This window comes from Cervus elaphus, chromosome 11 (assembly GCF_910594005.1).
Source record: "Cervus elaphus chromosome 11, mCerEla1.1, whole genome shotgun sequence".
In the NCBI taxonomy this organism is placed as follows: domain Eukaryota; kingdom Metazoa; phylum Chordata; class Mammalia; order Artiodactyla; family Cervidae; genus Cervus; species Cervus elaphus.
In genome coordinates this window covers 2,262,431-2,289,917 of record NC_057825.1, presented here as the reverse complement: position 1 = coordinate 2,289,917, position 27,487 = coordinate 2,262,431, and the positions used below count along the sequence as shown (strand labels likewise).

Below are 27,487 nucleotides of genomic sequence, written 5' to 3'. Positions count from 1 at the left end.
CTTAACAAAAATTTCAAAATGCTGAAAACATACAAAGTATGTTCTCTGACCCTGGAAATCAGTAACTGAAAAATATATCGAATAATCTCCAGATATCTGTAAGTTAAACATACTTTTAAATAGCCATGGTCAAAAAGGAAACCTGAAGAGAATTAAAAAATATTCGGAACTTAAATGAAATCACAACAAGTCACATTTGTGAGGAATATACAGCCAAAGCAGTGTTTAGATGCAAACTTATAGCACTAAATGCTTATATTGGAAAAGAAGGTCTGGAACTTCCAGGGGTTAAGAGTGTGCTTCCACTGCAGGGGTGCAGGTTTGAGCTCTGGTCAGGGAATTAAGATCCTGCATGGCTCAGAACAAAAAAAAAAAAAAAAAAAGAACTCAATCATCTAAGCTGCTATTTTCAAGCTAGAAAAAGAAAAGCAAATTAAGTCCATGTCAAGCAAAGGGAAATAATAAAGTAAGACCAAGATGAAAGAAAAAGAAAACAGAAAAGTCAACGAAGTCAAACACTGGTTCTTTGAACAACCAACAACACTGGTCAAATTCTCCAGATTCACAAAGAAAAACACACGAATTACCAATACAAGGACCGAAAAAAAAAACACACTACTACAGACCCTACAGACTTTAAAGGTGAGGGGACATTTCAAACAAACCTACCATGATGTGAAAGGCGAAAACAGACTCAAAAAATAAACCAACATCCTTGCTTCCTGCGTCTTTAAACAAAGGATCGAACTCACGGTTAAAAACCTTCCCACAGAGAAACTCCAGGTCTAGATGGATTCCCGGTGAACTGTATCACGCATTTGAGAACCCCAATTCTGGGGGCTTCCCCGTGGCTCAGTGGCAGAGAATCCACCTGCCGACGTAGGAGACACGGGTTCGATCCCTGGTCGGGGAAGGCCCCAGGTGCCAGAGAGCAACCAAGTCCACGCACCACAACTACTGAGCCTGTCTGTGCTCAGAACCCGGGAGCCTCGGCTGCTGCAGCTGGGCGCCCCCCAGCCTGTGCCCCAGAGCCCGGGAGCCTCAGCCCCTGCAGGCGGGCGCCCCCAGCCCGTGCCCCAGAGCCTGGGAGCCTCGGCCCCTGCAGGCGGGCGCCTCCGAGCCTGTGCCCCAGAGCCCAGGAGCCTTGGCCCCTGCATCCGGGTGCCTCCCAGCCTGTGCTCAGAGCCCGGGAGCCTCGGCCGCTGCATCCAGGCGCCCCCAAGCCTGTGCCCCAGAGCCCGGGAGCCTCGGCTCCTGCAGGCGGGCGCTTCCCAGCCTGTGCCCCAGAGCCCAGGAGCCTCGGCTCCTGCAGGCGGGCGCTTCCCAGCCTGTGCCCCAGAGCCCGGGAGCCTCGGCTCCTGCAGGCGGGCGCTTCCCAGCCTGTGCCCCAGAGCCCGGGAGCCTCGGCCCCTGCAGCCGGGCGCCTTGGAGCCTATGCTCTGCAACAGGAGGAGCCCCAGCAGCGAGAAGCCCACCCACTGCAACTAGACAGCACCCCCTCCAGCAACGAAGACCCGGCACAGCCAAAAAGAAACTGAAAAATGAGGAGGATGCCAGTTCTGTAAGCCTACCCCAGGGGACAGAGGACAGCACTTCCCAGGTATCTCTGAGGCCGGCAGCACACTGACGCCAGAACCAGAGACGGAACAGGGAGCGGACTGCTGCCTCCCCGGCAAGAGGAAGGGAGGGGACACACAAGCCCCGACCGCTCCCACGGCCTGGCTGCGACGGAAGCGCACGCCCTGGGCTCCACCGGCCCCGCCTCCGTCCAGGCACCCAAGCCTGTCCCTTCTGCCACACCAACAGTTCTCGAAGCCACACGCCTCCACCCCAACCAACGGGTACGCCGGCCCCTCCTGCCCGGGGGGCCATATCAGCCTCAAAGGGCGTCCTTTCATCCACTCTGGCCCCCTGCGCCCCCCTCCTCCACTCCGGCTTCACTTGCTCAGAGGATAAACCGCGAGCCCCTGAACGAAGCCCGTCAGCCTCCGCAGCCTCAACCCTCCCCTCCTCCCAGCCCCAGCTGCACTCCTGGGCGGCGCCCCCCTTGTCCCGGTCCCCACAAGGGACACGTCCCCCTCCCCGCCACAGCTGTGCCCGCTGCCCCTCCTGGCTCCTGGATCTCCATCCTGACCCCCCACGCAGCCGGATAGAGGAGGTCTGGAGAGGTCTTCTCATCTGGGGAGCTCTTTGCCTCCCCTCCTGGGAGGAGCCCCCGGCCCCCACACACCTCCCCACACTATCCCTGCCCGTCTGTGGCCAGGGCAGCGCTGGGAACCAAGGAAAGGCCGTGGGGGCCAGGGAGCTGTGCGCCAAGGGGCACCACCCCCTGCCGACCCTGCACGTACTGGGCGATCTGGGAACGGGGTGCCCGGAGCCCGACACACCCCCAAAGAAAACCCCTGCCCAGAACAGGACAATGTCCCCAAAACTGTGATGCTAGAGGTATCCACGCCTGTCTTGAGGCCAGCCGCCCAGGAGGTTGAGCTCTGCCCTCCGAAGCCCATACGCTTCCTGGCAGAGACCTCGCTGGGTCCCCACAGTCTCCCCACAAGTGGGGCAAGACAAGGACCACCAATGCCCTCCTCCCCCCCCGCTGACAGCCCAGTCCAGAGCCGGCACCCAGCACGCTCAGCACGGAGCCCACCTGCCAGCCACAGTGGTGCTGTTGGCCTTCTTGGCGGGCGCCTTCTTCTGCGGGGCCTGCTTGGCAGGCGGGGCGGCCTTGGCCCGCTTCTCGTCCTCGGCCTTGGCCTTGTGCCGCTCCTTGTCCTTGTCCTTGTCCTTCTTCTTTTTCTCCTTCTTCTCCTTCTTCCTCTTTGGCTTGTTCACAGGCGCCTGAGACAGGGCGGCCAGCTGCTCGTGCACGGCCTTCAGCTGGAAGACACGGGCCGCTGGGTGAGGACTCCGGGCTGGGCGGAGGGGCCGTGTCTATCTGCCAGGGTGGGGAGATGCTCCGGGAAGAGGTTTAAACTGCCTGCCCCGGGGAGAACGTCCACAGCCGAGCTCATGGGCGAGCCGCTGGGGCGTCACACGGCAGGGCTGCGGGGTGAAGATAGCGCAGGGCCGGCAGCCAACACCAAACGAGGCCTGCGGGCAGCGGGCAGCATGTACGCGCTCCATGCGCCCCTCACCCCAGCAGCCCCCCAAGGGGCCCAGGGGCTCCGGGAGCCACACTCCATAGGCGAGGAAATGGTGACCCCAGCCTTCAGCAGGTGGGCAGGCTGGGATGGGATGCCACACACGCCAGCCACATCCCGCACCACAGGAGGGACCCCAGCCTGCGACCCCCGACTGGGCTCAGCTCAGCCGCCCAGACCCTTGGGGTGCAGCGGGGGTCATTGCTACTCGCTGTCTCCTCCTTGCCAGAGGGCCCCCCGGGAATCTAGCACCTCGTGCCCCCGTCTTGCACAGAAGGAGCATGAAGCAGGGTGGAAGCAAACCTCGGGATCAGAGGCCGAGGCAGGACAGGCTCATTTCTGCCCCCAAGAGGCAGGTTCTGGGGGCCACATGGCTGTGGCCCCTGCAGACCTTTCTGGAGCAGGAAGAGGCTCCAGGGACATCCCAGCACAGGCGGGCTCACGGGGCCTCAGGCTGTGGCTGGGGAGGGGGCAGCGGCTGGGGCAGAGCCCGGGTCAGGGGGCGGGGGGGCCGCGGTCCCACCTGAGCCCCCCGCCCCGCCCGGCCGCTCACCTGCTCCTGCAGCTCCGCCAGCCGCGTGGCGCGCTCCTCCTCTGAGTCCGAGCTGCCCGAGTCCGACGAGCTCTCGTCACTGCTGCGGCTGCTCTCCACGCCCTTGCTGACCACGGGGGCCGCAGGCGCGGGCAGGGCGGGTGCCTCCGCCGGCTCGTCCGGCATCTTGGCGAAACGCATCTCAAACACGTCCTGTGGGAGAGCAGGGGCGGCCTGGGTCCTGGTGCCTATGGGCAGCCCCCGGGGCGTGGGGAGACAGCCCGACCTGCCCAGGGCGCCTGCTCCCTGCCCCCCTCCCTCCATCCCTCCCTCCCAGGCACTGAGCGCGGCCCCAGACCAGGGGCGCAGGGCCAGCAGCCGCGGACGCAGCCCTGCAGGAGCGGGCACCCAAGCGTCTGCCTCCCGGAGAAGACGGGCAAGTCCTTTCCACTCCAGCTCCAAGGCCACCGCCTGGTGCCAGAGAGCGAGAGGCCTGCCCAGGAGCTGGGGCCCCTCCTGGGCCCCCAGACACCGCGTCTGGGAGCCGCTCACGCTCTCCCATCTCTCTGACCGGTGACACCACTGGAGCATCACCCCTCGTTCTTGGGGGGGGTGGGGTCCAAGAGCTGGCTCAGGGGTTGAAGTCCTGTCTGATCAAAACAGCCAGCTCCTGCTCAGCCCTGGGAGCACACTCAGCAAAGTTTCCCTCTTCCCGGTGGGAGCACACTCAGCGTAGGCGCCCCCTCTCTGGTGGGATCACACTCAGCGTAGGCGCCCCGTCCCTGGTGGGAGCACGCTCAGCGTAGGCGTCCCGTCCCTGGTGGGAGCACACTCAGCGTAGGCGCCCCCTCTCTGGTGGGATCACACTCAGCGTAGGCGCCCCGTCCCTGGTGGGAGCACGCTCAGCGTAGGCGTCCCGTCCCTGGTGGGAGCACACTCAGCGTAGGCGCCCCCTCTCTGGTGGGATCACACTCAGCGTAGGCGCCCCGTCCCTGGTGGGAGCACGCTCGGCGTAGGCGTCCCGTCCCTGGTGAGATCACACTCAGCATAGGCACCCCCTCCCTGGTGGGAGCACGCTCAGCATAAGCACCCCCTCCCTGGTGGGAGCACGCTCAGCATAGGCACCCCCTCCCTGGTGGGAGCACGTGCAGCGAAGGCGCCCCATCCCTGGTGGGAGCACGCGCAGAGAAGGTGCCCCGTCCCTGGTGGGAGCACGCACAGCGAAGGCGCACGTGCAGCGAAGGCGCCCCCCCCCCCCCCGACCCTCCCTGGTGGGAGCATGCGCAGAGAAGGCACGGTGGGAGCACGCGCAGTGAAGGCGCCCCTCCCTGGCGGCCCAGGTCCGTCTGAGACAGGCTGAGCGGCAGGAAGCGAGCCTTCTCCGCCTGGCTCATGCCCCTGAAGCCACACACACTCACACACACACGAGGAGGCTGTACTATTGGGCGTCCAGCTCTTGGAGGAGCCTGCTCTGGGTCATGGTTCCCCAGAATCTCCTGCTAGGGTTAAGGTAACAACATGCAGGAGGCACGCAGCCACCTCGGCCTGGGCTGCTCCGCCCTGGCTGGGGGGAGGGGGTTGGTCAAGTTCAGACTGCAGAGTCGGGCTCTAACCCGAGTTTGACTTGCACGGACACCAGTGGGGTCACGACAGTCATCAGCTGGTAGTGTTCCACCTGGGGAGACCCCCTTCCGTGGGATCAGAACAACCGTCATCAGCAGGTAAGGGCCCCACACCGCAGAGACCCCTTCAGTCGGATCAGGACCAGAACCAGCCGCTGCCCTTGGCCCGTGAGCCAACTTACAAGGTTTAGGGGTGTCGCAGAGCAGCAAGAGCGCGGGGCTGGGCAGAGCCTTCTGGTGTCAGGGTCGTGGTCTGAAACCGTGAGTCCGCGCGGCTCCCTCTGGGAGCACTGGGGTCGCAGGACGGCTCCACGCCCGCCCAAGCGGGAGCCAGCAGAGCAGGCAGCACGCAGCAGCCAGCACCCCAGGCAGGAGGAAGGGGAGGAAGGCCACCAGGACCCAGAGGCCCAGAAGGAGGGCCCCCTGCACCCCCGTCTGGGGCTGGGGGAGCAAGGATGTGCCCAAGTGACCATACAGGGTTTACAAAATGGTTCTGAGCAAGGGATGGGGGACGTCTTAATGGAACAGCGTACTGGGTCCTGCGAAAAGAGCTCCTGGAACAGGACACACATCCACGGGGTCTCTCTTTCTTCTAAACAGAAAGCCTTCAGATTTTATCACATGTAAAGTATAGGTGCTGTTATTTACAAAAGGATTCCCTGGTTGCTCAGACGGTAAAGAATCTGCCTGAATTGCAGGAGAGGCCTGGGCTCGGTTCCTGAGTGGGGGAAAATCCCCTGGAGGAGGGCATGGCAACCCACTCCAGTGTTCTTGCCTGGAGAATCCCATGGACAGAGGAGCCTGGTGGGCTGCAGTCCATGGGGTTGCAAAACAGCCCAGGTGATCGCAGAGAGAACAGATTCTGTGTGCCGGCCTACACAGAAACCCGGGTCAGCCTCCAGACTGACGGATGAGCACGCACATGGGTGCACACAGGACACACGCACACCGGCGGCACGTGTGAGCGATCTGTGTGCACACAGGCAAGGTCCCGCCACTGAAGGCCAGTCTGCACCTCCCCGCAGGCCCCACGCTCCGGCGTTGTCAGCAAAGCCACGAGCAGCTGCCTGGCAGACACCCGTGGGTCCCGGCACGCAGCAACGTGCAGGGAGCAGCCTGCCTCCTCTGCCCTCACCCCGCCAGAACGGCTGCGGGCCCACCTGCGCGCTGACGCCCACCGGAGCCTGCCGCCCGCAGGAGGCAGAAACTGGCTGGTGGATCACCTCATCCCCAAGGAGCAGGCCACCACTCAGCCACCACTCAAGAGAAACGCACTCGTGGGTGAGGTCCCCGGACACCCCCCAACCCTGCGCTTTCCCGGGCCGGATGCTCCGGACACCTGCCCAGAGCGACTGACCCCGCCTTGATCAGGAGGCCCCACCCCCAGCAAGCGGCTGACTCCGCCTTGCCCAGGAGGCCCCGCCCCCAGCAAAGCGGCTGACCCCGCCTTCCCCAGGAGGCCCCGCCCCCAGCGCCGGGCTCACCTGCAGCTTCCTGGCCATGGCCACCACCTCGTGGTCCGGGGGGTTGTATTTGTAACAGTTGGAGAACATCAACCGGATGTCGGCGGCGAAGCCCTGCGCGTCTGGGTACTCGCGGCTGTCCATCTTCTTCTGTAAGACACACGCCACGGGCGTGAGGCACCACCGGACCTCGGCGCCTGCCACGGGTCCAAGCCAGCAGCCCGAGACCACCTCCGGGGGCGCGGAGAGAGGGCGGAAGGGAGCTCGGGGTCTTGGAGGGGAGGATCCAGGAGTCCAGGAGAGGAGGGTCTGGGAGCCCAGGAGAGAGGCAGATCCCGGGGGAAAGAGGGCGGAAGGGGGCTCGGGGGCTTGGAGGGGAGGGTCCGGGAGCCCGGGAGAGAGGCCGATCCTCAGGGAGAAAGAAAAAGGCGCTCACAGGAGTCAGCTCCCGCAGCCACCACCCACGCCATCCTCACCCCGAATTCCAGCTCTAAGTCCTGCGTAATTTTTCACACGTCCATGTCCCCGTTGGCAGGGGTTCTGGCAGGGAACGAGCAACTTCCGGTAGGAAGTCACTCTGCACTCCTCAAGGGGATGACTCAGCTCTCAGAATGAGACCCTTAGTTTTCTCCCCGGGGACTCCAGGTGCTGTTTGGCCAGCCTGCCTCACGGCAGCAGCCAACTATCCTGCTGTCCCCGGGAACACGGACAGCGGGCACCACGGTGGGGGACAGGGTGTGACCTGACGGGGGCGCCGCACGGAGGCAGCAAGGTCAGCGCAGAGCGGGCAGCAGCTCTCGAGGTGTGAGCTGCCAGGCCTGGCTGGGTTCACGTGGAGCTCATGTGTCAGGGACCTCGGGTCGGGGGTTTGAGGTGCCCACTGATCCTGGGGCCCGTGTTCCACTGCGCAGGACACTGTGGGCCAGAGCCCAGCCACCCACCCCGTCTGCACCCAGAGTAACAAAGTCCTGGCCTCGGAGGAGGGGCAGCGGGTGGTCAGACTTTAGGACCTGCAGCCCCTCCAGCCTAGCGCACATCGCCCTCCTCTTCACCCTCCTCTGCCCCCTTGGGAGCTTCCAGCAACTCCGGGGCTGCTGGGTTCCAGCCCTCTGTACAACCTCCCCACTCTGGAGCGGCTCAGCAAATGGGCACCCGAGACTCTCTCAACACCTGTGACAGTCTCAGACTCCGGCCCGAATCTGACTGCTGGCCACTGTCCCGGTGCACCTCGGAGTCTGGGAACCACTGCCCCATTGCCAAAACCTGCTGGGAAAGGGCCAGCCTGAGCCAGGAGCTGGTCAGGAAAGATGTAACCGAACCATCAGCAATGATCACCCCTGGGAAGGAGGGCGGTGGAACCAGAGGTAGGGTTTCCCTTCCCCTGCTGCTCGGCTCGCATTCTGACCCTCTGTTCGCATCATGCAGATGAAATCTCGACCCAGGAAAAGCGGCTGGCGCTGCGGGACCCCAGGACAGGCAGGGCCCCCAGAGCACTGAGTGTGTCTGAGGAAGCCGGCGCCTGCCCTTGCGACCAGGGCGAGGGTCAGAGAGGGTGAGGAGGCCGCTCAGTCACCCAGCCCAGCGGGCTCCCCAGGAACCACTGCCCAGGACGGCCGGGCCTGTCCTGCCCCCAGGGGGAGCAAGACTTCCAGGAGGAGAGTCTGTCCCAGGGCAGCGTTTGCGGAGCGGGGGCAGAATGACTGAGACCAGCATCTCAGGGCCCCAACCCCACAGGTGCAGAGAAGCCCCCTCCCCTCAGTGGGGGCAGCTCTGCAGGGCCACACACGCCCCCGTGTGGCAGACACCCCTCAGACCCTCAGAGACTGAGACAGGCCGAGGGAGCAGAGCTGTGTCGGGCCTGAGCCGCCTCGTCCACGCGGGGAAGACCCCTCGGGAGCTCAGTCCAGCCCCGATCCCCTGCCCTTGGAGCGGCCACCAGCCAGGAAGCCCCCTCCATCCCTGCTTGGCCCAAGCCTGCCCTTCTCTGCTTGTCCGCCCCTGGCCTGACCCACTGCAATGCCCACAAAAGGCAAGGGAGAAGCCCCCGGGGCAGCAAGACCCTGGTGCGGGGCCTGAGAGGGCAGGGCTCCTGGGGTCAGCTCTGACACAGCCTCCTCCAAGACCCGCGTCTGTCTTGGGAGGGGCTGGGCCATGAAGGGCCTCCTCGCCTAGCCTTACAGAGACCCCGCAGATGCACCAGGACAGAAAGAAAATGAGGAACGAAAGCGGCTCGACAGAAAGAGGTGATGGGAAGCCGCAGCTTCAGAGGGAACAGGGCAGAGCACAGCTTCCTTCAAGTCACTGCCGGGGCCCCGGGCCAGCCCCAAGGCCCTGCCTGCTGCTGTGGCCAGGCCGAGGGAGCCGGGCAGCTCCCCGGGGCCTGCGGAGCCGCCCCTGGGCTGGCCTGAGCGCACCGCCGTGGCCCCTCGGGACGTCCGGCGGGGGCCGCACAGACAGGGAGGGGGCGCGGTCAGCCGGCCGCCTGCGTACCTTGACCGTGCTCAGGTCCATGGGGTGCTTGATGATGTCATGGTAGTCGTGCAGCTCCAGGGCCTCAGCATCCACCGGCTTGTAGAAGGGCCAGGCGTAGGCCGCGTGCTTCTTGGAGAGCATCTCCTTGAGGATGCTGTCGCAGTGCCGCAGGTGCTCGGACAGCCGGCCCTTCTTGCCCGCGTGCTGGGGCACCTCGCCATCCTCCAGGTCCTTCTTGGGCGGCTTGATGGGGCGGCCCCCGCTCTCCCGCCGCGCCACCACCTTGGCCTGCTTGGGGTCCGAGAGCGGCGGGGGCGACTCGCTGCGGCTGGCGGTGATGGCCGACGTCGTGGGCGTGGTGGTGTCCGCTTTCCGCTTCACGCCCTTCTTCTGCAACAGCGGAGACGGCGGTGAGCCCGGGAGCCGAGCCTGCGGGGGGCGGGACGGACCAGGACCCGCCCGAGGGCGCTCCTGGAGCGCTGACCGCCCGCCAGGCCCCGAGCGAAGCGAGGGCATGCACAGTCACCGCCGCCCTCCCGGGGCCCCCGCGCCACGCAGGAAGCCGAGGCTCAGAGGGGCCACGGCACCTGCCCAAGGTCACACAGCTGGCGGTGGTGAGGCTGGACTCAGGCCACCTGGGCCCCCAGGCCCCACGGTCACGGGGGGTGCTCATCACCCTGAGACGTATCATGCTGCCCACCTGTGCCCACACCACGGCTTAGGGGCCTGCCACAGCAGGGTCCCGCTGTGACTGGGACAGTCACCCAGTGGGGCTCGGGGACAGCAGATATGGGAGACCCCTGCGAACCAGAGGGGGCGTCCCCGACACGAGCCTCAAAGTGGGTGCTCTACAGACAGTGGCACGGGAGGAGCATGCGGGCGGCAGGGCGGGGGGCCCCAGAGACACCAGCAGGGGCGCAGGGTCTGGAAGCCAGGACCCCGGGGCCGAGCGCTGGGCAGGTCCAGAGTTGACTCTAGGAGCGGCTCCCCGCCCAGGGAGGGAACACCGAAGCCACCCGCCCACCCCTGCTGGGCGGGCACCTTGGGGAGTGTGGAGCGCCTAAGCAGGCAGGGTGGGGAGCCACCCCAAGACCAGCTCAGGACCCCCCACCCCGACACCGTCAGGCAGGCGGGGCAGCCCCCGGGAGCCATGAGCACCCGGCCAGCGGCCTCCCCGGGGTCCGCCGCGTGCACGCCGCCAAGGCCAGCCACCAAGGGTGCTGCCCCAGCCAAGCCCCTGCCCCAAGGCTGGCAGGCACGAGCCAGCCACCCACACACGCACGTCATGGCGCCCACGGCAGGCCAAGCGCGTGCCGCGGGGCCCCTGGGCTCATGGGGACGCAGCAGACGGGACATGCTCCAAGGCAGCAGGGCGCTGGGCGGGACAGCCTGCCAGCACCACCAAGGGCAGGCAGTAGAGGCCGCGGGGCAGGGCGAGTGGCGTGTTACCTTGGGGGAGCCATTTAACCCCTCTGCGCGCCCGCCTCCTCATCTGAAAGATGGGGGAAACACTGCCTGCCCCCGAGGGTTGCTGTGAGGGTCAAAGCGGAGAAGACGGTGCACGTCAGCGGGAGCGGGACCCTCGGCCGTCCCTGCTGGCCACGGACCTCGCGGAAAGCAAGTACTCCGAGTCGGGTCCTGCAGGGGAGGCTCCCAGTGAAGCCAGGGAGGGGCGTGCACGGAGGCTGCCGCCGCCCTCCCCGCACCAACCGCTGGAAACCCAAGCGTGCCCTCCTGCACGCCCCGCCGGGAGCCCGTCTGTACCACAGGGGCCAGAGACGCCGGGGTCCCAGCCCAGCCGCCCTCGCCAGCTGTGTGACCTGCGGCTCCGAACGTCGCTGTTGGGAATCGCGGCCCACCCCACGGGCGGATTGGACCGGTCCAGAGGCCGGCCGTGCCGGGGGCAGCCTGTGCCCAGGGAAGGGACAGAGCGCCCCCACTACCCCACCCGGGACCGGGAAAGCTCACCTTGACGACGGGCGGTGTGGGAGGGACCACAGGGATGATGGGCGTGGCGGGGGGAGGTGGGGCGGCGGCCGGGGGAACAGGGACTGACGTGACGTTTGCGGTGATGGTTGGCACGGGGGTAGCGGCAATGACGGGCGTCTGGGAGACCGTGGGGGGGACGCTCTGGAAGGGGGTCGCAGGGCACACGGAGGACACGGCCGCCACTTGCTGTGAGCCTTGAGGGCAGAAGACAGGAGGCGGAGCTGGCCCGGGTCTGTGGCACAGTGTCCTCGGACCAGCCCCTCCTCCCGAGACCCTGGCCGTTATCCTCACGGCGGCCATCTCTGAGGCCTGGGTGAGTGAACCAGGATGGAGCGGGTGGCCCAGGAGGTCACAGCCTGAGAGGTCGGAGCCCAGGGCTTAACCCGGTCCCCCAGGCCGTCACTGGGTAACCGGACGGAGCTGCAGAACCAGCCGCTGCCCCGCCTCTCCAGAGAACTGGCCCCTCCTGGGACCCTGGACAGCTCCCCATGGGGACCCACCGTGGTTCTGGGATCTCAGGACAGGGAAGGCCACCCCCGGGCTCCTGGTGCCGACCCCATCCCCCTGCCACTCCTGGGCCATTCACAGAGAACATGCTGCATGCTGGGGAGGCAGGGTCCTTGGAGGGGACACAGGAGAGGTGTGGCCTCCAGAAGGAGCAGCCTCTCAGCCAGGACCAGCGGGGAGGAGCCTGGGGACCCGGCAAGGCCACAGTGCCCGCCCCAAGCAGGCACCAAGGTGGGCGGCCTGCAGGCCACACGGCAGAGCGCTGGCTCCCAGGCCCCGACTGCCACCAACCGCGCAGAGAGGCGTGCTGAGCCCGGAGGGGACACTCTCGTCGGCTCTGGTAGGCGGGCACCACCCCCCTCACCTGCACTCTGTGTTCCCGAAGCTGGTTTCCGGCCTTTGCCCTTTGGAGCAGGGGGCAGTAATTCAACTTCCTCCTGGGGCATCTGAGCCACCTTCTGCAGAAAAATTTTCTCTAAGGCTTGGGCCATGAGCACTATGTCATCTGTGGGCTGAAGACACAGGAGAAGCAGGGTCACGCACTGGAATGGAGCCACGCTGCTCACGGCAAACGCGCAGCCGCTGCTCAAGAAAAATACGTATTTAAAAAGTTGTTACGGGATCTTGCAGGGCGGGAGGGAAGCAAAAGGAACACATTTTAATGCGGAAGCTCTCAGAACTCAGAAAGCACAAAGGATAAAAAGCCACTCCTTGTCCCATCAGAGAGGAAACAAGGTCCAAGTGCGCAGGTGTTTTAAAGCATCTGGGGTGTTGCCTCCTTCTGAAAAGGCTGCTCAAACGTTCGCCGTGCCAGCAGGGCACGTGGGCCCACGCACAGGGCGGCCCCTCAGGCACGTGGCTCGTGAGCCCCGCACACCGGGATCGCAGCCAGACAAGGCTGGGCAGGAGGCCGCGGCGGCCCGAATCGGTCTGAGAGCCGCTGCGACGCGCCTGGCCTGGTGGACACCGTCCAACCCCACGCCGGCATTCCCCCCTGGTCACTCACAGCAGCAGATGGGGCCCATGCCACGCCACCTTCTCACCTTGTTATAAATGTAACAATTTGTAAACATGGTGTTGAAGTCCTGCATACATTCACTCGCGCTCCAATAATAGTTATTTTCTAGTCTCTTCTTAATGGTTCCCATGTCCATGGGGTTTTTTATTATCTTATGATAATCCTAGGAAAGAAATAGTCAGGGACATTACTGTTGGATTCAATAAGACGGTTTTCATGATTCCTAAGTGCCTAGACTGCGCACGAGGCGGTCTTCTCGGGCAGCTCGCTGCTGGGGCTGGACCCAGGTTTCTGTCCAGCTGAGGGCAGGGGGGCGCCAGGTCTGGGGGAGCCCTGGGCCAGCACGAACCCTGCCAAGCCCCTCTGGTCTGACGGGGGTCTGTGTGGGCAGAGGACTGCAGAGCAGGTCTAGGCTCTGGACGAGGACATCTCGTCCCTGCATCCCAAACTTCACTCGAGGGCCTGCAGGTGCCCAAGGGCCAAGCTGGCTCAGAAGCCAGGCTGCCGAGTGCTGGCCCAGGGCTCCCCTTGCAGGACTCTGGGGTTCTCCGCTCGGGCCCAAAGGAGAAAGCCGTCAGATGGTCAGGCGGGCCCCAGGCATGCAGTTAGGGCGCCGTCCCCAGGAAGGCTGGCCGCCCCCACATAAGCACAGGACTGTGTGCAGACGCGTAACTCCGTGGGATGGGGCTGGTGCAGGGTGAGCCTCAGTGCGCCTCTGTGCCCAGGCCGGCCCACCTTGTCCACCCACGAGGCCGCGGCCTCCCGCTCCCCACACCCAGGCCCGTGTGTCCCCTCTGCCCTTCCATCCTCGCAGATTCTGGGCTGGGACCGCCTTCCTAGCACCTGCCACCTCCCTGCACCACTTGGGCCGAGGCCAGAGGGGCCGTCCTTCCAGGTCAGGGGTGGGGCAGCGGGCAGGACCCTCACAGGCAGGGGTCGGGGTACTCACAGGCAGGTTCAGCTTGATGGCGTCCACGGGCTGGTAGAAGGGCCAGGCGAACTGGTGTTTCCAGAGCGTCTTTACCACCACGTTCTGCATATACTGCAGCTGGTTGGTCTTGCGGCCGGGCTTGGCGGGGTTGGAGACCTCCGGCGGGGGCGGGTTCACTGGGCCCGGGGCCGCCGGGATCCCCGTGGGGGCGACCGGCGTCGCGGTGGACATCCTCCGGCTGCTCGCTCACTGGCCGTCACGGCAGCGGCTCGGGGAGGCCCTGGCTTCCTCTGTGCTCCCCGCCGAGGCGCGACATCCCATGTCTGGGCCCAACCAGGCAGCACCTGCAGGGCGGGAGGGGCCGCGGTGGGGATGGCTGGTCACCTCGGCCTCAGCCAGCTCCACGGGCGCATGAGCCCGCGCGGTCACAACGAGGCCACCTTGGTGCGTCCGCCCCGGTCAGGCCCGCCCTCACCTGTCACAGGACCACTGTCACGCCGCTGCCCTCGGGCCGGGGCAGGGAGAGAGACCCGGGACGGGAGGCAGAACGGCAGCAGGTGCCCCGCCCCGGGCGGGTGGGGGAGACACGAGGGGCGGGGGGCCGCGGGGGCGGCCGTCAAGGCGGAGGCCAAAGCCGCAGCCAGTGTCGGCTCACCGCCCACCAGCCGCCGGCGCGCGGGGGACTGCCTCTACACCGGCCTGGACAGCAACAACCTTCCGGGCAGCAACTCGCACGTCGAGAGCTGCGACACGGACCCGACGTCCGAGCCAGGCCGGCAGAAAGGCGCGGGGAGCACGCACGGCACACGGGTGATGGGGGTTCCAATGTAACCACGAGAACGGGCCCTGGTTTGTGATGGCGGCCGGGCTGTGACACAGCCGGTCCCCAGCCAATCGGGGAGGGCGGCGGGGGGCGGCGGACGGGGACTGTCTGAACCGCGGCCTGGCTCGCCAAACTTCCTCCACGCGCAGCGCTGGGAAGGAACTGGCCACCGCGGCCTCACGTGTGTCAGGAGGCCGCCCAGCCCCACGCGGACAGCTGTGTGGCGGGTGACAGACGGGCCACCCCCAGAGTGGCTCCCCCGCCGCGTCCTGGGAGGAAGTTGGTGGCCCTCCCAAGCGGGCCCAGGCTGGGAGGCAGGGCCTGTGTGGGGGCCAGAGGGCCCTCAGAACAGCACCCGTCAGCCACGGGCACCACATCCACCAGCTACGATTTGCAAAAGCAGGTCGCTGTAACTTGCAGAGTGTTTCTAGCTGGTTGACATCCTGCCGGCAGCCCGCAATCTGCCACGTGGGCGCGTTTACACCACAGTCATCAGGGAAAGCTACACACCAGGGGCTTCCCCCAGGCCAGCGCCTCCTCTGCCTCCCCGCCAACACCAAGCCAGAGCGAAGACGACTCCGAAAAGAGGCCAGGCGCGTCCCACGCACGGAGCAGACCTACCCGCCCGCTCCCCTCCTCGGAGGAACATTCTGGAACACGACCCCGAGGTGCCCCCTCAAGGGCCTGAGCACGTCTCCTCCATGCCAGCTCCAGGGCCTCCCTGGGGAGGCGGCCAGGCCGGCTGGCTGACACCCCGAGTCCCCACCGCACAGCGACGGTCTGTGCCCCCCACCCCGCAGGTCTGACCACTTCTGGCCCAGTGCCACCGCCGCCTGCTGGGGTCCCCGCGAACCTGCCCCCGTCAACAGCCTTGCCCCACACGGGGCTCCCATCCCAACCAGCACTGCCTGTCCCACTCTGGCCTGCAGGCCCCGAGCTGACCAGTGACTGGTCTCCCCCGTCCTGGCTGCTGCAGCCTCACAGGCCCGTGTCTCCCCCCGCTTCGCCCCAGCGCCATCACCGGCTGGGCCTCCCAGACCCCAGGCAGCTCAGGGGTGCGGAGCAGATGTGGGGCCGGACCCCTGGTCCCAATCCTAGCTCTGCCCTTCACCAACCCCGGGATTCAGTCCGCCTGGGTCCCCACGGGAGTCAAGACTAAAGGAGCCCAGCGCAGAGCACTCAGGCCAGTGGACATGCGCCAGTCACCCCACGGGCCTGCCGATCTGGGGGTCCCCAAGGTCTGTTAAGGACACGCCCTGTTCCTCCCTGATGTCGGACAAGCCCAGCCTGGCCCCCAGGCCGGGTGGGGCCCCAGGTGCAGGGAGAGTGAACCCCCCAGTGCGGGCCGGGTGGGGCCCCAGGCTTGAACCCCCAGGTGTGGGACACGCGGGCCCCCAGACATGGGGTGGGCGGGCAGGCACCCAGTACCCAGCGCTGCTGATACGCGGTCCTCGGGGGACAGGCAGGACACCACCAAGGCCTGAAACCACCCGAGGGGACACGGGGGCCCCAGGAAGGGCCCAGGCTGCTGCCCAGGTGCAGCCCGGCCCCCTGCACACATAGGACAGGTGGACACAGCTCTCTGCAGGGACGGGCCGGGGCCGCACAGGGGCCCGCAGCCTGCCCTTCGACCTCCGCCCCCTCTCCTGACCAGTGACTGGCCACTCCACACGGCAGACCACAGGCGGCCAGCCCCCGCCGCAAACATGGACACACTGCTTCCGCGGCTGGGCGCCCAGGCCCCACAAGGCAGACGGCTCCGCCCAGGAGGGGCCACCTCCTGGGTCCCGCCTCACTCCCGCCCAGCCCGGGGACCGGCTCGGCAGGGCCGGGGATCCCAGACGATGCGGCTCAGCTTGGAGCCCAGTGCGGGCCTGGCACGCGCTCAGAGAACACCGACCACAGACCACAGACAGTCCCGAGGCGAGAACCACCGCGGACCCCGGAGGGCGTGTGAGGTTCAGCGAGGACACACACTGACGCTGCCGGACGCCCCACAGCCTGCAGCTGGCACGGGCAGGGGGCCTCTGCAAACAAATGCAGCCTCCAGCACCGCCACCAGGAGGCGCCGTCGACCCCCTCACACCCCCCACCCCGGCCCACGTTGCCTGGATGGCCAAGAAACCCTATCAACGCCCACCTGTCCAGGCAGCAGGCGGCCACCCACCACAGCTGTGCCGTCCGTCAGCCGCCTCGTCCGGGCGGGGGTCGGGCCGCATCCCAGGACCGGAAGGCAGAGGCTGCTTCCAGAAAGAAGCTGGGGCCACAGTCCACTAGCTGCCCCCCACCCGCCCCTCCAGGGCTCAGACCTGAACCGACATAGGTCCCAGAGAAGAGGGCCAGAGCCATGTGGGGACTTCAAACAACAGGACAGGCCGGGGACTCACCGCCCGGCCACGTCCAGGCTCACCGTGCACCCGCCCCCAGCGGGCCCTGGCCAGGCCTCCCCAGCTGCCCTCCTGGGCGAGGTCACGGGGGCAGATGGTGGAGACCCCCGAAGGATGCTGGGTGGTCGGCCGCGGGCCCTCCACCCCCACTGAAGGGGAGATGCCACGTGATCCCACATGGCCAGTGAGCAGGCCCACCGCACAGATGACAAAGCTGAGGCTCTGCCATCCTCGGGGTATCTCCTGAACCTAGCCACGGAGGGCCTCGGGGAACGCGAGCCCAGAACCCCCCTGCCTCCCGACCTGGCTCCTGGCATCACAGGGTGAGAGAGGGTGCCCAGCAGTCATAAGACCCCAGATGGCCCCCCCACAACTGCGAGCAGGGCCCCCGCAACCCCGGGGGGTGGTCCCAGGCAGCGGCACCCCTCCGAGTTCCTGGTCTGAGTCTAACTTCAGCTGGGGATGCAAAGATGCCACAGACACGGGGGCCCCGCAGAAGGGCAGCAGGGCGTACCTGCTAGGGTCTGCCACACCAGGTTCCAAGTCCCAGCTGCCCTCCTGGCTGACCACTGGCACGGCCGTCAGCGGTCAAGCGCTTCCATGCCAGCCCCAAGGACAGAGGCATGGTGCCCACACTCAAGGACATGGGGGCCAGGGGCTCCTGGACAGTGGCTAAAGAGCCGGGGACACCAGCCCCTCAGGGGGTCTCCTCACCCAGCAGGCCTGGACTCAGCGTGGGCACACGGACAGCCCACCCCCTCCCTTCAGCCCTGCCAGGCCCCACCCAGGACGGACGCTGGTCACCTGCCCACCTGGCCTCCCTGGCTAGGAACCCGGACAAGAAGACTGCAGGGGGGCCAATGTGGCCGGGTGCCTGCGTCCACTGGCAGAGACTCCAGAACCTCTCCCTCAAGAGAGCCCCGCGGGGGGTGCCCACAGGCCCCCTCCATGGGGAGAAACAAGGCAAACTCAGGAGTGCGGGTTTCCAGAAGGCTCCAGCCCGCTCCCATGGCCTAAGCCCCTGCGGCTGGGTGGGGGCACCAGGAGGGGCCACAGAAGGAGCAGAGGAACTGTCCGGCGGGGAGCTCCCCTCGGGGGCCCCAGGTCAGCCCCTGGCAGCACTACAGGGGCAGGCTGCAGGTGGGGAAACTGAGGCCCCGGGCACTCAGGCCCCCACCACGCGGACAAGCTGCCCCCTGGGGCGGGAGCAGGGCCCCCATAGACGCCCGTGACCCCCTGGGACGTGAGTGCCCCCACTCCAGTACACTCAGGGCACAAGCAGGCAATGCCCGCCGTGATCGGGCTGGGAGCAACCCGCAGCCTCACGGAACAGGCCGGAGCCCGACTTCCGCTCCCCCAACACCAGGCGTGTCCCAACGGAGCCCCCGGGGTCTCAGAACCCAGCCAGCGTGCCTGCATTCCTGCAGCCCCCAGGGTCTGAGACAACGTCCCAGGTCAGACACGACAGCCTGCAGGGAAACATGTCAGCCTCCCGGGGAGGTAAACACGGACACAGAAGGCCGACCCGCAGCGGCGAAGGGCCAGCTGCCGCTGCAAAAGAACGAGGAAGAAAGCTCACTCCTTGGGGCAGTGTTCTGGGGTCCCAGCTCCAACGCAGGAAGGCTGCCCGTCATGGGGGTCGGCTTCTCCACCCAGCCCGGGATGCCTCGGGGCCCCTCGAGGCTTGGGGGGGACAGCCGGGGCGGGTGAGGCGGTGCCCACCCCCAGCACCTCCGCCCTGGGCCAGTGCGCTGGAAACACCTGCTGGACAGTGAGAGGGAGGCGTCTACGTCCACACAGTCATTTGATGACCGTGGACTCAACGTCAGTGCTTTGGGGGTGACGGCGATGTGCGGTACAAGTCTTTAACAGTCCTGACGCTTCAGAGAGGAGGATCAAGTCTTATGCAGGAGATACGTCTGCTCTGTGATCACAGGGGTGGGAGCGGGGCTGAAATGACTGGGGGTCTCTGAGTAGAAGCGGGGCATGCAAGGGGCCTCCACGGCCCCTCTGCTGGCCACACTGGGAAGCCCCCACCTCAGGAAGAAGAGGCGAAGCCCCCTTTCCTGGGGCACTCAGGACCCTGCGCCCCCCACCCCACAGCAATAGTGAGGTCTGGGGGGCAGAGCCCTGCTCCCTGGGCTCCCGGCCCGGCAGAGACGACCCAAGGTTTGGGCACGGGGACTCAGGCAGGACGGCCCGGGATGGGGTGGGAAGCACAGGTGACAGAGCCCAGACGCAGGGGCAGACCTGCAAGGCGCCCGGGCTCCCCTTCACCCCGGTCTCACCTCCTGGGATGAACACACAGGAGCAAAACGTGCAGCCCACCCCCGACACCCCCAGGCCCGCTGAGAACCAGCCCTCCAGGAGAAGGCTGGGAGCGGGAGCGGGAGCGGGCGCGGGCACAGCGAGCTGGGAGCTCTTGGCCTCGCCATGACGAGGCTCACGCATGCCCTGCGTGGGGACCCCCGGACCCCAGCCCCTCAGAGGGGAGAGCGAGGCTGGGAGCACTCCCCCCTCCACACACACCTCCTAGGGAGCCCCCCCACACACACACCTCGCGGGGAGCACCCCCACACACACACCTCGCGGGGAGCACCCCCCCCACACACACCTCACGGGGAGCACCCCCCACCCACACACACCTCCCTAACCACACACACCTCCTGGGGAGCACCCCCCCCCACACACACACACCTATCTTCCCACCCACACGCACCTCCTGGGGAGCACCCACCCACACACGCCTCCCAGGGAGCACCCACACACACACACCTCCCAGGGAGCACTCCCACACACACACACACACACACCTCCCAGGGAGCACTCCCCCCCACACACACCTCCCAGGGAGCACCCCCACATACACACCTCCCAGGGAGCACCCCCCCCCACACACACACCTCCTGGGGAGCACCCCCACACACACACCTCCCGGGGAGCACCCACACACACACACCTCCCAGGGAGCACCCCCCCCACACACACCTCCCGGGGAGCACACACACACACATCCTGGGGAGCATCCCCCCACACACACCTCCCGAGGTGCCCGCCGCCAGGCCTGACGGCAGCACCACAAACATGCTAAGGTCAGAGTGAGAGAAGCCTTCCCTCGAAGAGAGGGGATCCGAAACCCGGGGCGGAAACGCTGACAAACCGCAAAAGCCCTCGAACGGCGAGAGGAAATGCAGACAGGGGTTGGGGCGGGATCCCACGGGAGGGCCCAGAAAGCTGAGCGGCTGGCTCACGGCAGTGGAGGGGTGGGGCCAGGGGTCACTGCGCGGCCGCCCCACCCTCTGGGGCCACACACCCGCCACTCCGTCGCGAGGGACTCTGCAGGACACGTCCAGCCACAGGCGGGGGCGGGTGTCCCAGCTCCACAGCAGGCGGGCCCAGAGGTCACGGCCATCTCCCCGCCCCTTCCCAGGGTCCCTGGGCTCAAGGCTCTGGGACCCGCCTCCTTCCTCCCCAGGGAACTGTGATCAGAAATAAAACACAAACTCAGCCCCTCTAGGAGGGCTCAACCCGGAGGGCCGCATCGAGAGGGGCTGGACACCAGAGCCCTTCAGGTTCCTGGACAAACAAGGGCAGAGTGTGGACCTCTGTCCAGGGGCCACGAGGGAAACCGCCCAGAAAACGCAGCCGCAGCGGCGGCTCCGACCCTCCCGCCGCAGACAGGACCCAGCGGCCGGAGTCGGGCACTCCTGGGCGGCCTGGTCTCCTCCATGTCTCGGGAGATGCTGGGGGGAGGGGGGGTGCCCAACCCAGGGGCTGCTCACTCACCACCATTGGGGGACATGCTTTCAGCCATGGCCGGGGTATTAGCGGGGAGGTGGGCAGGGTCAGAGGAGGAGGCAGAGGGGTGAGGAGCCGCAGGACGCTCTTAGCTTGGGGGGCGTCAGGCCGAAGGGGGATCTCGAGCCAGTCAGGCTGGGGGGAGCCTGGTGGGGGACGTGGGCACGGAGGGCGGAGGTCAGAGGCTGGAAGAAAGCCTGGGACGGGCGCCCCATCCCAGTGTCAGCTCCTCCCCACCCCCAGCCCAGCTCAGACCCTGCGGCCTCGCCTCCTGAGTTGGGGGGATCCCCCCCACCATGACGCTGCCCCATCTTCCTGGGTCCCATCCCAGCATTGGCGGGGGCCACAGGGGCTCCACTTTCCGGGTGGGGTGGGAGGTTCAGTGGTGAAAGGGCCCAGGGCAGAGCCAGGCTGTGAGCAAGGCCATCCACCCAACCCCGTAGGCTCCGCACCACATCCCAGAACGGCCGGGAGAGACCCACAGAGACACAGCGCTGACCCGCAGGAAGGGGCCAACCCGCCGCCCCAGCACCTCTGCCAGGGGCGGCCGGGCCTCAGGAAACAGGAGGCGTGTGGGCAGGGTTGGCTTCAGTGACAGACGGAGCCAACTGCCTCCTCCAGCGAGGGGACGCAGGGGCCCGGCGAGGGGCCTCCGAGCGGGTCAGCCAGGCGGGCAGGGGCCCCACACACCCCAGGCCCTGCTGGCCACCACTGCCCACTTCGCAGGGGTGAGTGCCACCACAGCGGCCACCCAAAGGGCCGCTCCCCAGAGCGGCTCAGCCCCGACCAGGGCCTGAGCCCACCCAGGGTCAGGGCATGACCCCCCCAGGCCAGCCCCATCGCATGCCCACAGCACCCCCGGGTCTTCGAGGTCCGAGTAGTCAGACCTACGGTTTTCCCGGTGGTCACGTATGGATGCAAGAGTCACAGCGTAAAGAAGGATGAGCGCCGAAGAATTGGTGCTTTTGACCTGTGGTGTCGGAGGAGACTCTTGAGAGCCCCTTGGACTGCAAGGAGATCCAACCAGTCCATCCTAAAGGAGATCAGTCCTGGGTGTTCATTGGAAGGACTGATGCTGAAGCTGAAACTCCAATACTTTGACCACCTAATGTGAAGAACTGACTCACTGGAAAAGACCCTGATGCTGGCAAAGATTGAAGGCGGGCGGAGAAGGGGACGACAGAGGATGAGATGGTTGGGTGGCATCACCGACTCGATGGACATGAGTTTGAACAAGCTCCAGGAGCTGGTGATGGACAGGGAGGCCTGGCATGCTGTGGTCCATGGGGTCACAGAGTCAGACACGACTGAGCGACTGAACTGAACTGAACTAAGGAACCAGCCTGGCCCACCGAGAGTCCTTGGCCCCCTCCTGACGCCCCCATGTCCTCTCAGCTCTGCACCCCCCACAGCTAAGGCTCCTCCTCAATCCAGTGCTCCGTGACACCCCATGTTTCTGCCCAGCCCACCAGCCTACCTGGAGAAGCCAGCCTCTGACCAGCTCTGCTGTGGGGTCACTGCTCACAGTGGGGGTCAGGCCAGCCACGCCCCCTGAACTGTGGGAGGCTGTCCCCACCCCCCTCAAACAATCCACCCTTAAGAAAAACCAAAGAAACCATAGAGACGCTGCACCAGCGGTGCATGTCAAGGGCTGGAAAGCTCCAGGGGAATTCTCGGGACGGGGTGGGGGGCACGCGAGGGATGGGCCACTCGGAAGGGGGGATGACGCCAGGGGACACACGGAGGACAGCCTGACCAGCCCCCACGCTCCTGGAGAGGGAGGGGGGGACCAGCCTCTCCGGGCCAGTCGGCCCCACAGATGATGCTGGGGTCAGGCGGTCACTGCACTTGCCGGGGGGCCTGGCCCTGCGTGCGGTCACTGTCGCCTGTCCCAAAAGACAACCCCCATTTGACACCAACAACCGTCTGGGCAACTCCGGGATCCTGAGTGAGAGGAGGCTCCACATACACCATGCGTCCCAGATCAGACCTAGGCAGTGGCCGCGCCCGCCAGGGCCCTCCCAAGCTCATACCCCGGGCGGCGGCCCTCACAAGGACACTGACCCTTCGCCCCACGTAACAGACGGGACCCAAGACCTAGAGGGGCCGGGAGGCTGTGGAGCCTGAGCAGGGAGGCGGGAGATCAGGCTGGGACTCCACAACCACCAGCCAATCCCAGTGTTGAGGGGCAGCCAGCGCCCCGCCCCCAGCGCCAGCCCAGAGCGGCACCTCGCATGGCCCAGCCTCAGTAAGCCAGGGTCCCCACACAAACACGCTCCCTGGGTGCCCACACGTTTCCAGGGCAGCAGGGCGCCCACTTGAGGGCTGGCCGGAGCCTGGACGCCCTGGAGAGGGACCCGCACGCGCTCTGAGCGTGGGGGGTGCCCAAGAGTCAGGGGTCACAGCCGCCACCCCTGGGACCCTTCCCACAGCCCCAGAGCTCACACGCTTACCGAGCGCAGTCTCTCCCTGCCCTCGGGGCGTGGGGGTGCAGGCTCCGACATCTCAGGGGACCGGCACACGGCCAATGGTGTCTTCCCCACCCAGACCCCCAACGGCCCAGCCGGGACAGCCTGCTGGCAGCTGAGACCGCAGAGCACAGAGTGGGTGTGGCTTATCTGGGGCGCACAGGCAGCAGGGCCTCAGCTCTGCACCAGCAGCCCTGGCACCCGGCGGGCATGGCCAGCGCTCTGCCCCAAGGGCGGGCAGGCTGGGGGCTGGGCAGCACCCCTCTGGCCCTCTCCTCCCACTTGCACCCGAGTTTCACCCTGCGACGCCGTCAGACCACGCTGCCCACCAGCTCCTCCTGATAACATGGCACGAAGGTCCAGCTGCTCGACACGCATTCCCGCCCCCAGCTACCAGGGACCTCGGCGGGGACCCCGCAGCGCCAGCTCCTCACAACGGGGCAGCATCTGGGACACGTGTGCCCCCAGCCCTCCCGAACACACTCCTGATCACCCTCCTGAGCCCAGATTCCAACACTTGTAGGAAAACCCCACGGGGCGCCTGCAGCACCCGGCACCCCAGGTGGCAGCCCCTGAGCATGGGGCGTGTCCTCCCAGGCGCCTCGTGACCTCCTGACCAACTCCCCCAGTTCTGCGGCAAGGATGGTGGAGGGCGTCCCCCCATGCGCCTGCCAGCTCAGACTCCAGCTCACAAAGACCCTGACAAGGGGTTAGGTTCAGACCAGGTTCTCATATGCAACAGTGAAAACCTGGCCGCAGAAACAGAGGCTGACCCACAGCGCTGACGCAGCGGGGCCTCTGGACACACCCCCCACCCCGGCCTAGGTAACTATCATCTCCACTTGCAGACCCAGAAACGTCACCCTTGGCCTTTAAGAGCCCAGCGTTTGTCGGAGGCAGGACCACAGGCCCCCAGAGCGGGGGTCCAGGTGCCAAAGGGGTTCATGACTCAAGGGGGAGCTGAGGGGGTCAACAAGCTGCCCGCCCCCTGGGCACCTACCGATCAGCACCCTCGACCAAGTGCCCGGGCCACCCAACAGTTAAGACACCTGTGGACCTTGTCCACGGACACCAGGGGGCAGAGCTCGGGGTGCGGCGGAGGGCGCTCTCCGGACAAGCTCCCAGCAGACAGGTGTGTGCCCAGCACGATGCAGCTCTCTGCCACATGTCACTAAAGTTCCCTTTGGAGGCAAGGAATGCTGACTAGACGCTGGCCGCTGGCACGGGGTCTACGAAGACCTGACGGGCGCCCTGTGCCTCTACAAGCCCGCCGTCTGTCAGGCAGACCGGAAGGAGGACCAGCTACTCGCCAGACTGCCCCGAGACTGGTGGGGAGGGTGGGGGGTCTGCAGAGCGGCTTTGCACATGCATCTGGGCAGACGCTCCCTGGGGAAACCCCACTCCCGACCTGGGCCAGCTCCCCCGGCCCCACAGGATGAGGAGCGCTGCTCCCCAAGGAGTACAGGACCCCAGTGGTGGGTGCAGGGCCAGGCTGGCCGGGGCGGTGTCCTGCACCAACCACTGCACTGCGATCGGTGGCAGGGGGCCAGCGCTCCCCAGAGAGCCTCTGCCGCCCAGAACCAGGAAATGGCCGTGGGCGCGGGGCTCGGACGACTGGCAATGCGCCAGGCTGGAGGAAGAGGGCGCAGGAGGCGCGGCTGGCCCCGGAGGGCGCTGGGCGGGCGCTGTCTACCCCGCCGCACCGCCCCCCCCCCTCCACTTTCACTTTCTGCCCGCGAGCCAGGCGGGCCCAGCGTATTTAACAGATTGCCTCCGGCCCTCCGAGCTCACTTCCCAAGCGCGCACGGGCTGTTGTGGAGGGCAGGCAATTACTCCACTTTCTAAAAACAAAACAAAAATCGACCGGCGCCGCCTGGCCCTCCTTCCCCGGACGTCCCCGCGGCGGGGCTGGGGCTGGATCGAAGCTTCTGAGGAGCTGCTGCGGCGGGATTCCAGAGGCCTGCCCCCCTCCCACCTCCCAGGTTACCAGAAAGGTCAGGGAGAAACAGCCCACTCCGCCCCGCGTCCCCTCCCGCCCCAGACGCCGTGCGCCCTATCTCTCCGGATCTGTAACCGCGAGCACACATCAAGGCCTCACGACAGAGAAGGGCAAACAGAGCTTTATTTGCAAATAAGAGGCTGGATTCCCGGCTGCAGGAGGATGGTGGAGGGGGAGGGAAGCGGGGAGGTCCCTAACTCCTGAAGCCAGACCCTCGCAGGGATTCAGGCCTTTTCTTCACCCCCTTGAATGCCAACCTCTCCCCCAGGAGTAATGCCATCCAGGGACTCAGGAAAAGAACCCCCATTTTAAAGAAAGAGTCAGGAAGAAAGCCTACAAAACAAGGTTTAAAAAAAAAAAAAAACTTTTTCCTCTGTCCTCACTTGGGGGGAGGGGGCGCGCAGCGATCCCTCAGTTACACGCCTTCCGCCCCCCGCCCTCCCCGGCCCATAGTTTGCCCAAAGGATACACAACAGCACCCCCCAGCACCATTAACTTTGCAGCCACAACCCAGGGAACACACGGGAAGGAGCCCCAGTTATGCGCTTTTGGGTAGAAAGCTTCCAGCCAAAATGAAGGATCGCAGGATGGTCAGGGACTGGGCCCAAAGGCGGGAACCCGCAGGGTGGACCACGGGACGGCCCCCGGGGGGTCTGCCGGTGGACCCGCGCCATGCTCCCACTCTTATCTTTCCAAAACCGCCCCTGGCCCCGAGGGAAAAGGAGGCGACCCAAGGCCTCCACCCCCGGCCCTGACCCCGACGAGCAACCGGCGGAGAGGACTCCCCCGAGCCCCACGTTAATTCTTGGGGAGCCCACGAGGGCCGGGGGAGCCGTGTGAGGCCTGGGGTGAGCACTTCTCCCCGATGGGCTTGTGCCGCGCTGTCAAGCCAGGGCCCAGCCCAGCTCCTCCCGCTCCAACTCGATCTCGCCCGTTGTAAGCGCTTTTCACGCTGTTTTTCAAAACGGGAACTCCTCTGGGCTGCAACGACCCAGCAACTCCAGAGGGACGTTGGACCCAGCAACTCCAAAGTCAGCTCGGGCCCCTAACTCTGTAGCGAGCGGCCTCCACGCCGCGCCGCCAGCCTCGCCCCCCGCCCCAGCCGCGGCGACAGCCCCCGCGCGAGCCCCGCAGCCAGGGACCGAGGCGGGCCGGGCGCGCGCGGGCAAAGTGGCGCCGAAGCTCTACCTTCCCCTCCGCGTCCTCCCCGATCCCCCCTTCAAAAGATGGCGGGCGGAGAAAAGGGGGGGAAAAAATCCTTTCCGTGAGGGAGGGAGCGCGGGAGGTCGCTGGCGCAGGGCGCGCGGGCCGTGCCAACTCCAGGCTGCGAGCCCCGGCCGCGGCGACGCCCCCGAGCCCGGGACGCGGGCGGCCGGGAGGGCGCGGGCGGAGGGCCGAGGGGAGGGGTCCGCGCCGCCGCCGCGACCCCGGGCCGCCGCCGCGCTTTGTTGCATCGTGGCCGCGCACAAAGGCGGCGGCGGAGACGGCCGCCCGGGTGCCAGGCTCCCCGGACGCGCCGGCGGCCTGCGCGGGGCGCACGGGGCCGCGCTCCCCGGCCCGCCCGGCCCGCCTCCGCCCGCGCCGCCCGCCGCCCCGCGCGCGCAAGGAAGCAAAAGAAAGGCGTACTTGGCCTCGGCGGCTCCGGCGGCCGTCCCCTCCCGGCCCGCACGGCCGGCTCCTCTTTGGCTCGCCGGCCCCGGCAGCATAATAGACGCGCCGGAGCCGAGCAGGGCTCATGCGCTGCGCCGCGGCGCCTGGCGGGAGTCGTAGTCCGCGGCCGGGCCTGCGCCGGAGCCGCCCAGGGGAGGCCGTGGCGCGCGGACTACATGTCCCGGCCCCGCCGGCGCCCCGCCCCGCCCCGCGCGCCCCCGCCCGCCGCCCGCCCCGCCGACCCGGCCGCGAGCGGGCCCGGCCCGGGGGGCGCGCGGGGGCGGGGCTCGGCGCCGGTGGCGACTCGGAGACCCTGCGCGGCGCCCCCGCGCCCACTCCGGCGCAGGGGACACACGCCTCTGGGCGTATTTCCTGGTGCCCAAAGAGGCGCGCAAAAGGCGGGAGGACGGCCAGCGCCCGCCTGCCTCTCCCACTCTCGCCCGAGGACCCCCGAGTCGGTGGGGCCGCCCTGGAAACCCGGGCGCGCACGGTCCGGGCGGCGCGCACCTGCCGGGCGCCCATGTTTGTAAACAAACCGCGCGCCTAATTAGCCTGGCGGGGGCGCGCGCAGGAGGGCGGGGGCGGGGCGTCGGCGCGCGCGCAGGGGCGGCCCCGCCCAGGGAGGAGCCGCGCTCGGCCGCGCCCCCATCTGCCCCACTCCCGCCAGCCCGCCCACCTCCGGTCCCGG

General features: G+C 66.8%; 1 protein-coding gene across 1 annotated transcript in view; it reads right to left on the bottom strand.

Annotated features, from left to right (window-relative positions):
- The window catches only part of BRD3 (bromodomain containing 3), a 35,581-nt gene extending 8,662 nt beyond the window's left edge, over nucleotides 1-26,919 (bottom strand). Inside the window, exons 1-9 of the mRNA XM_043916349.1 lie at nucleotides 26,776-26,919; nucleotides 13,693-14,018; nucleotides 12,769-12,906; nucleotides 12,090-12,237; nucleotides 11,198-11,412; nucleotides 9,248-9,619; nucleotides 6,779-6,907; nucleotides 3,694-3,885; nucleotides 2,648-2,877 (exon numbers count right to left, since the gene is read on the bottom strand). Of these exons, the coding sequence (XP_043772284.1) occupies nucleotides 2,648-2,877; nucleotides 3,694-3,885; nucleotides 6,779-6,907; nucleotides 9,248-9,619; nucleotides 11,198-11,412; nucleotides 12,090-12,237; nucleotides 12,769-12,906; nucleotides 13,693-13,905 (1,637 nt within the window). The 5' untranslated portion in view covers nucleotides 13,906-14,018; nucleotides 26,776-26,919. The remainder of the gene's footprint in view (nucleotides 1-2,647; nucleotides 2,878-3,693; nucleotides 3,886-6,778; nucleotides 6,908-9,247; nucleotides 9,620-11,197; nucleotides 11,413-12,089; nucleotides 12,238-12,768; nucleotides 12,907-13,692; nucleotides 14,019-26,775) is intronic.
- Between the last annotated feature and the right edge of the window lie 568 nt (nucleotides 26,920-27,487).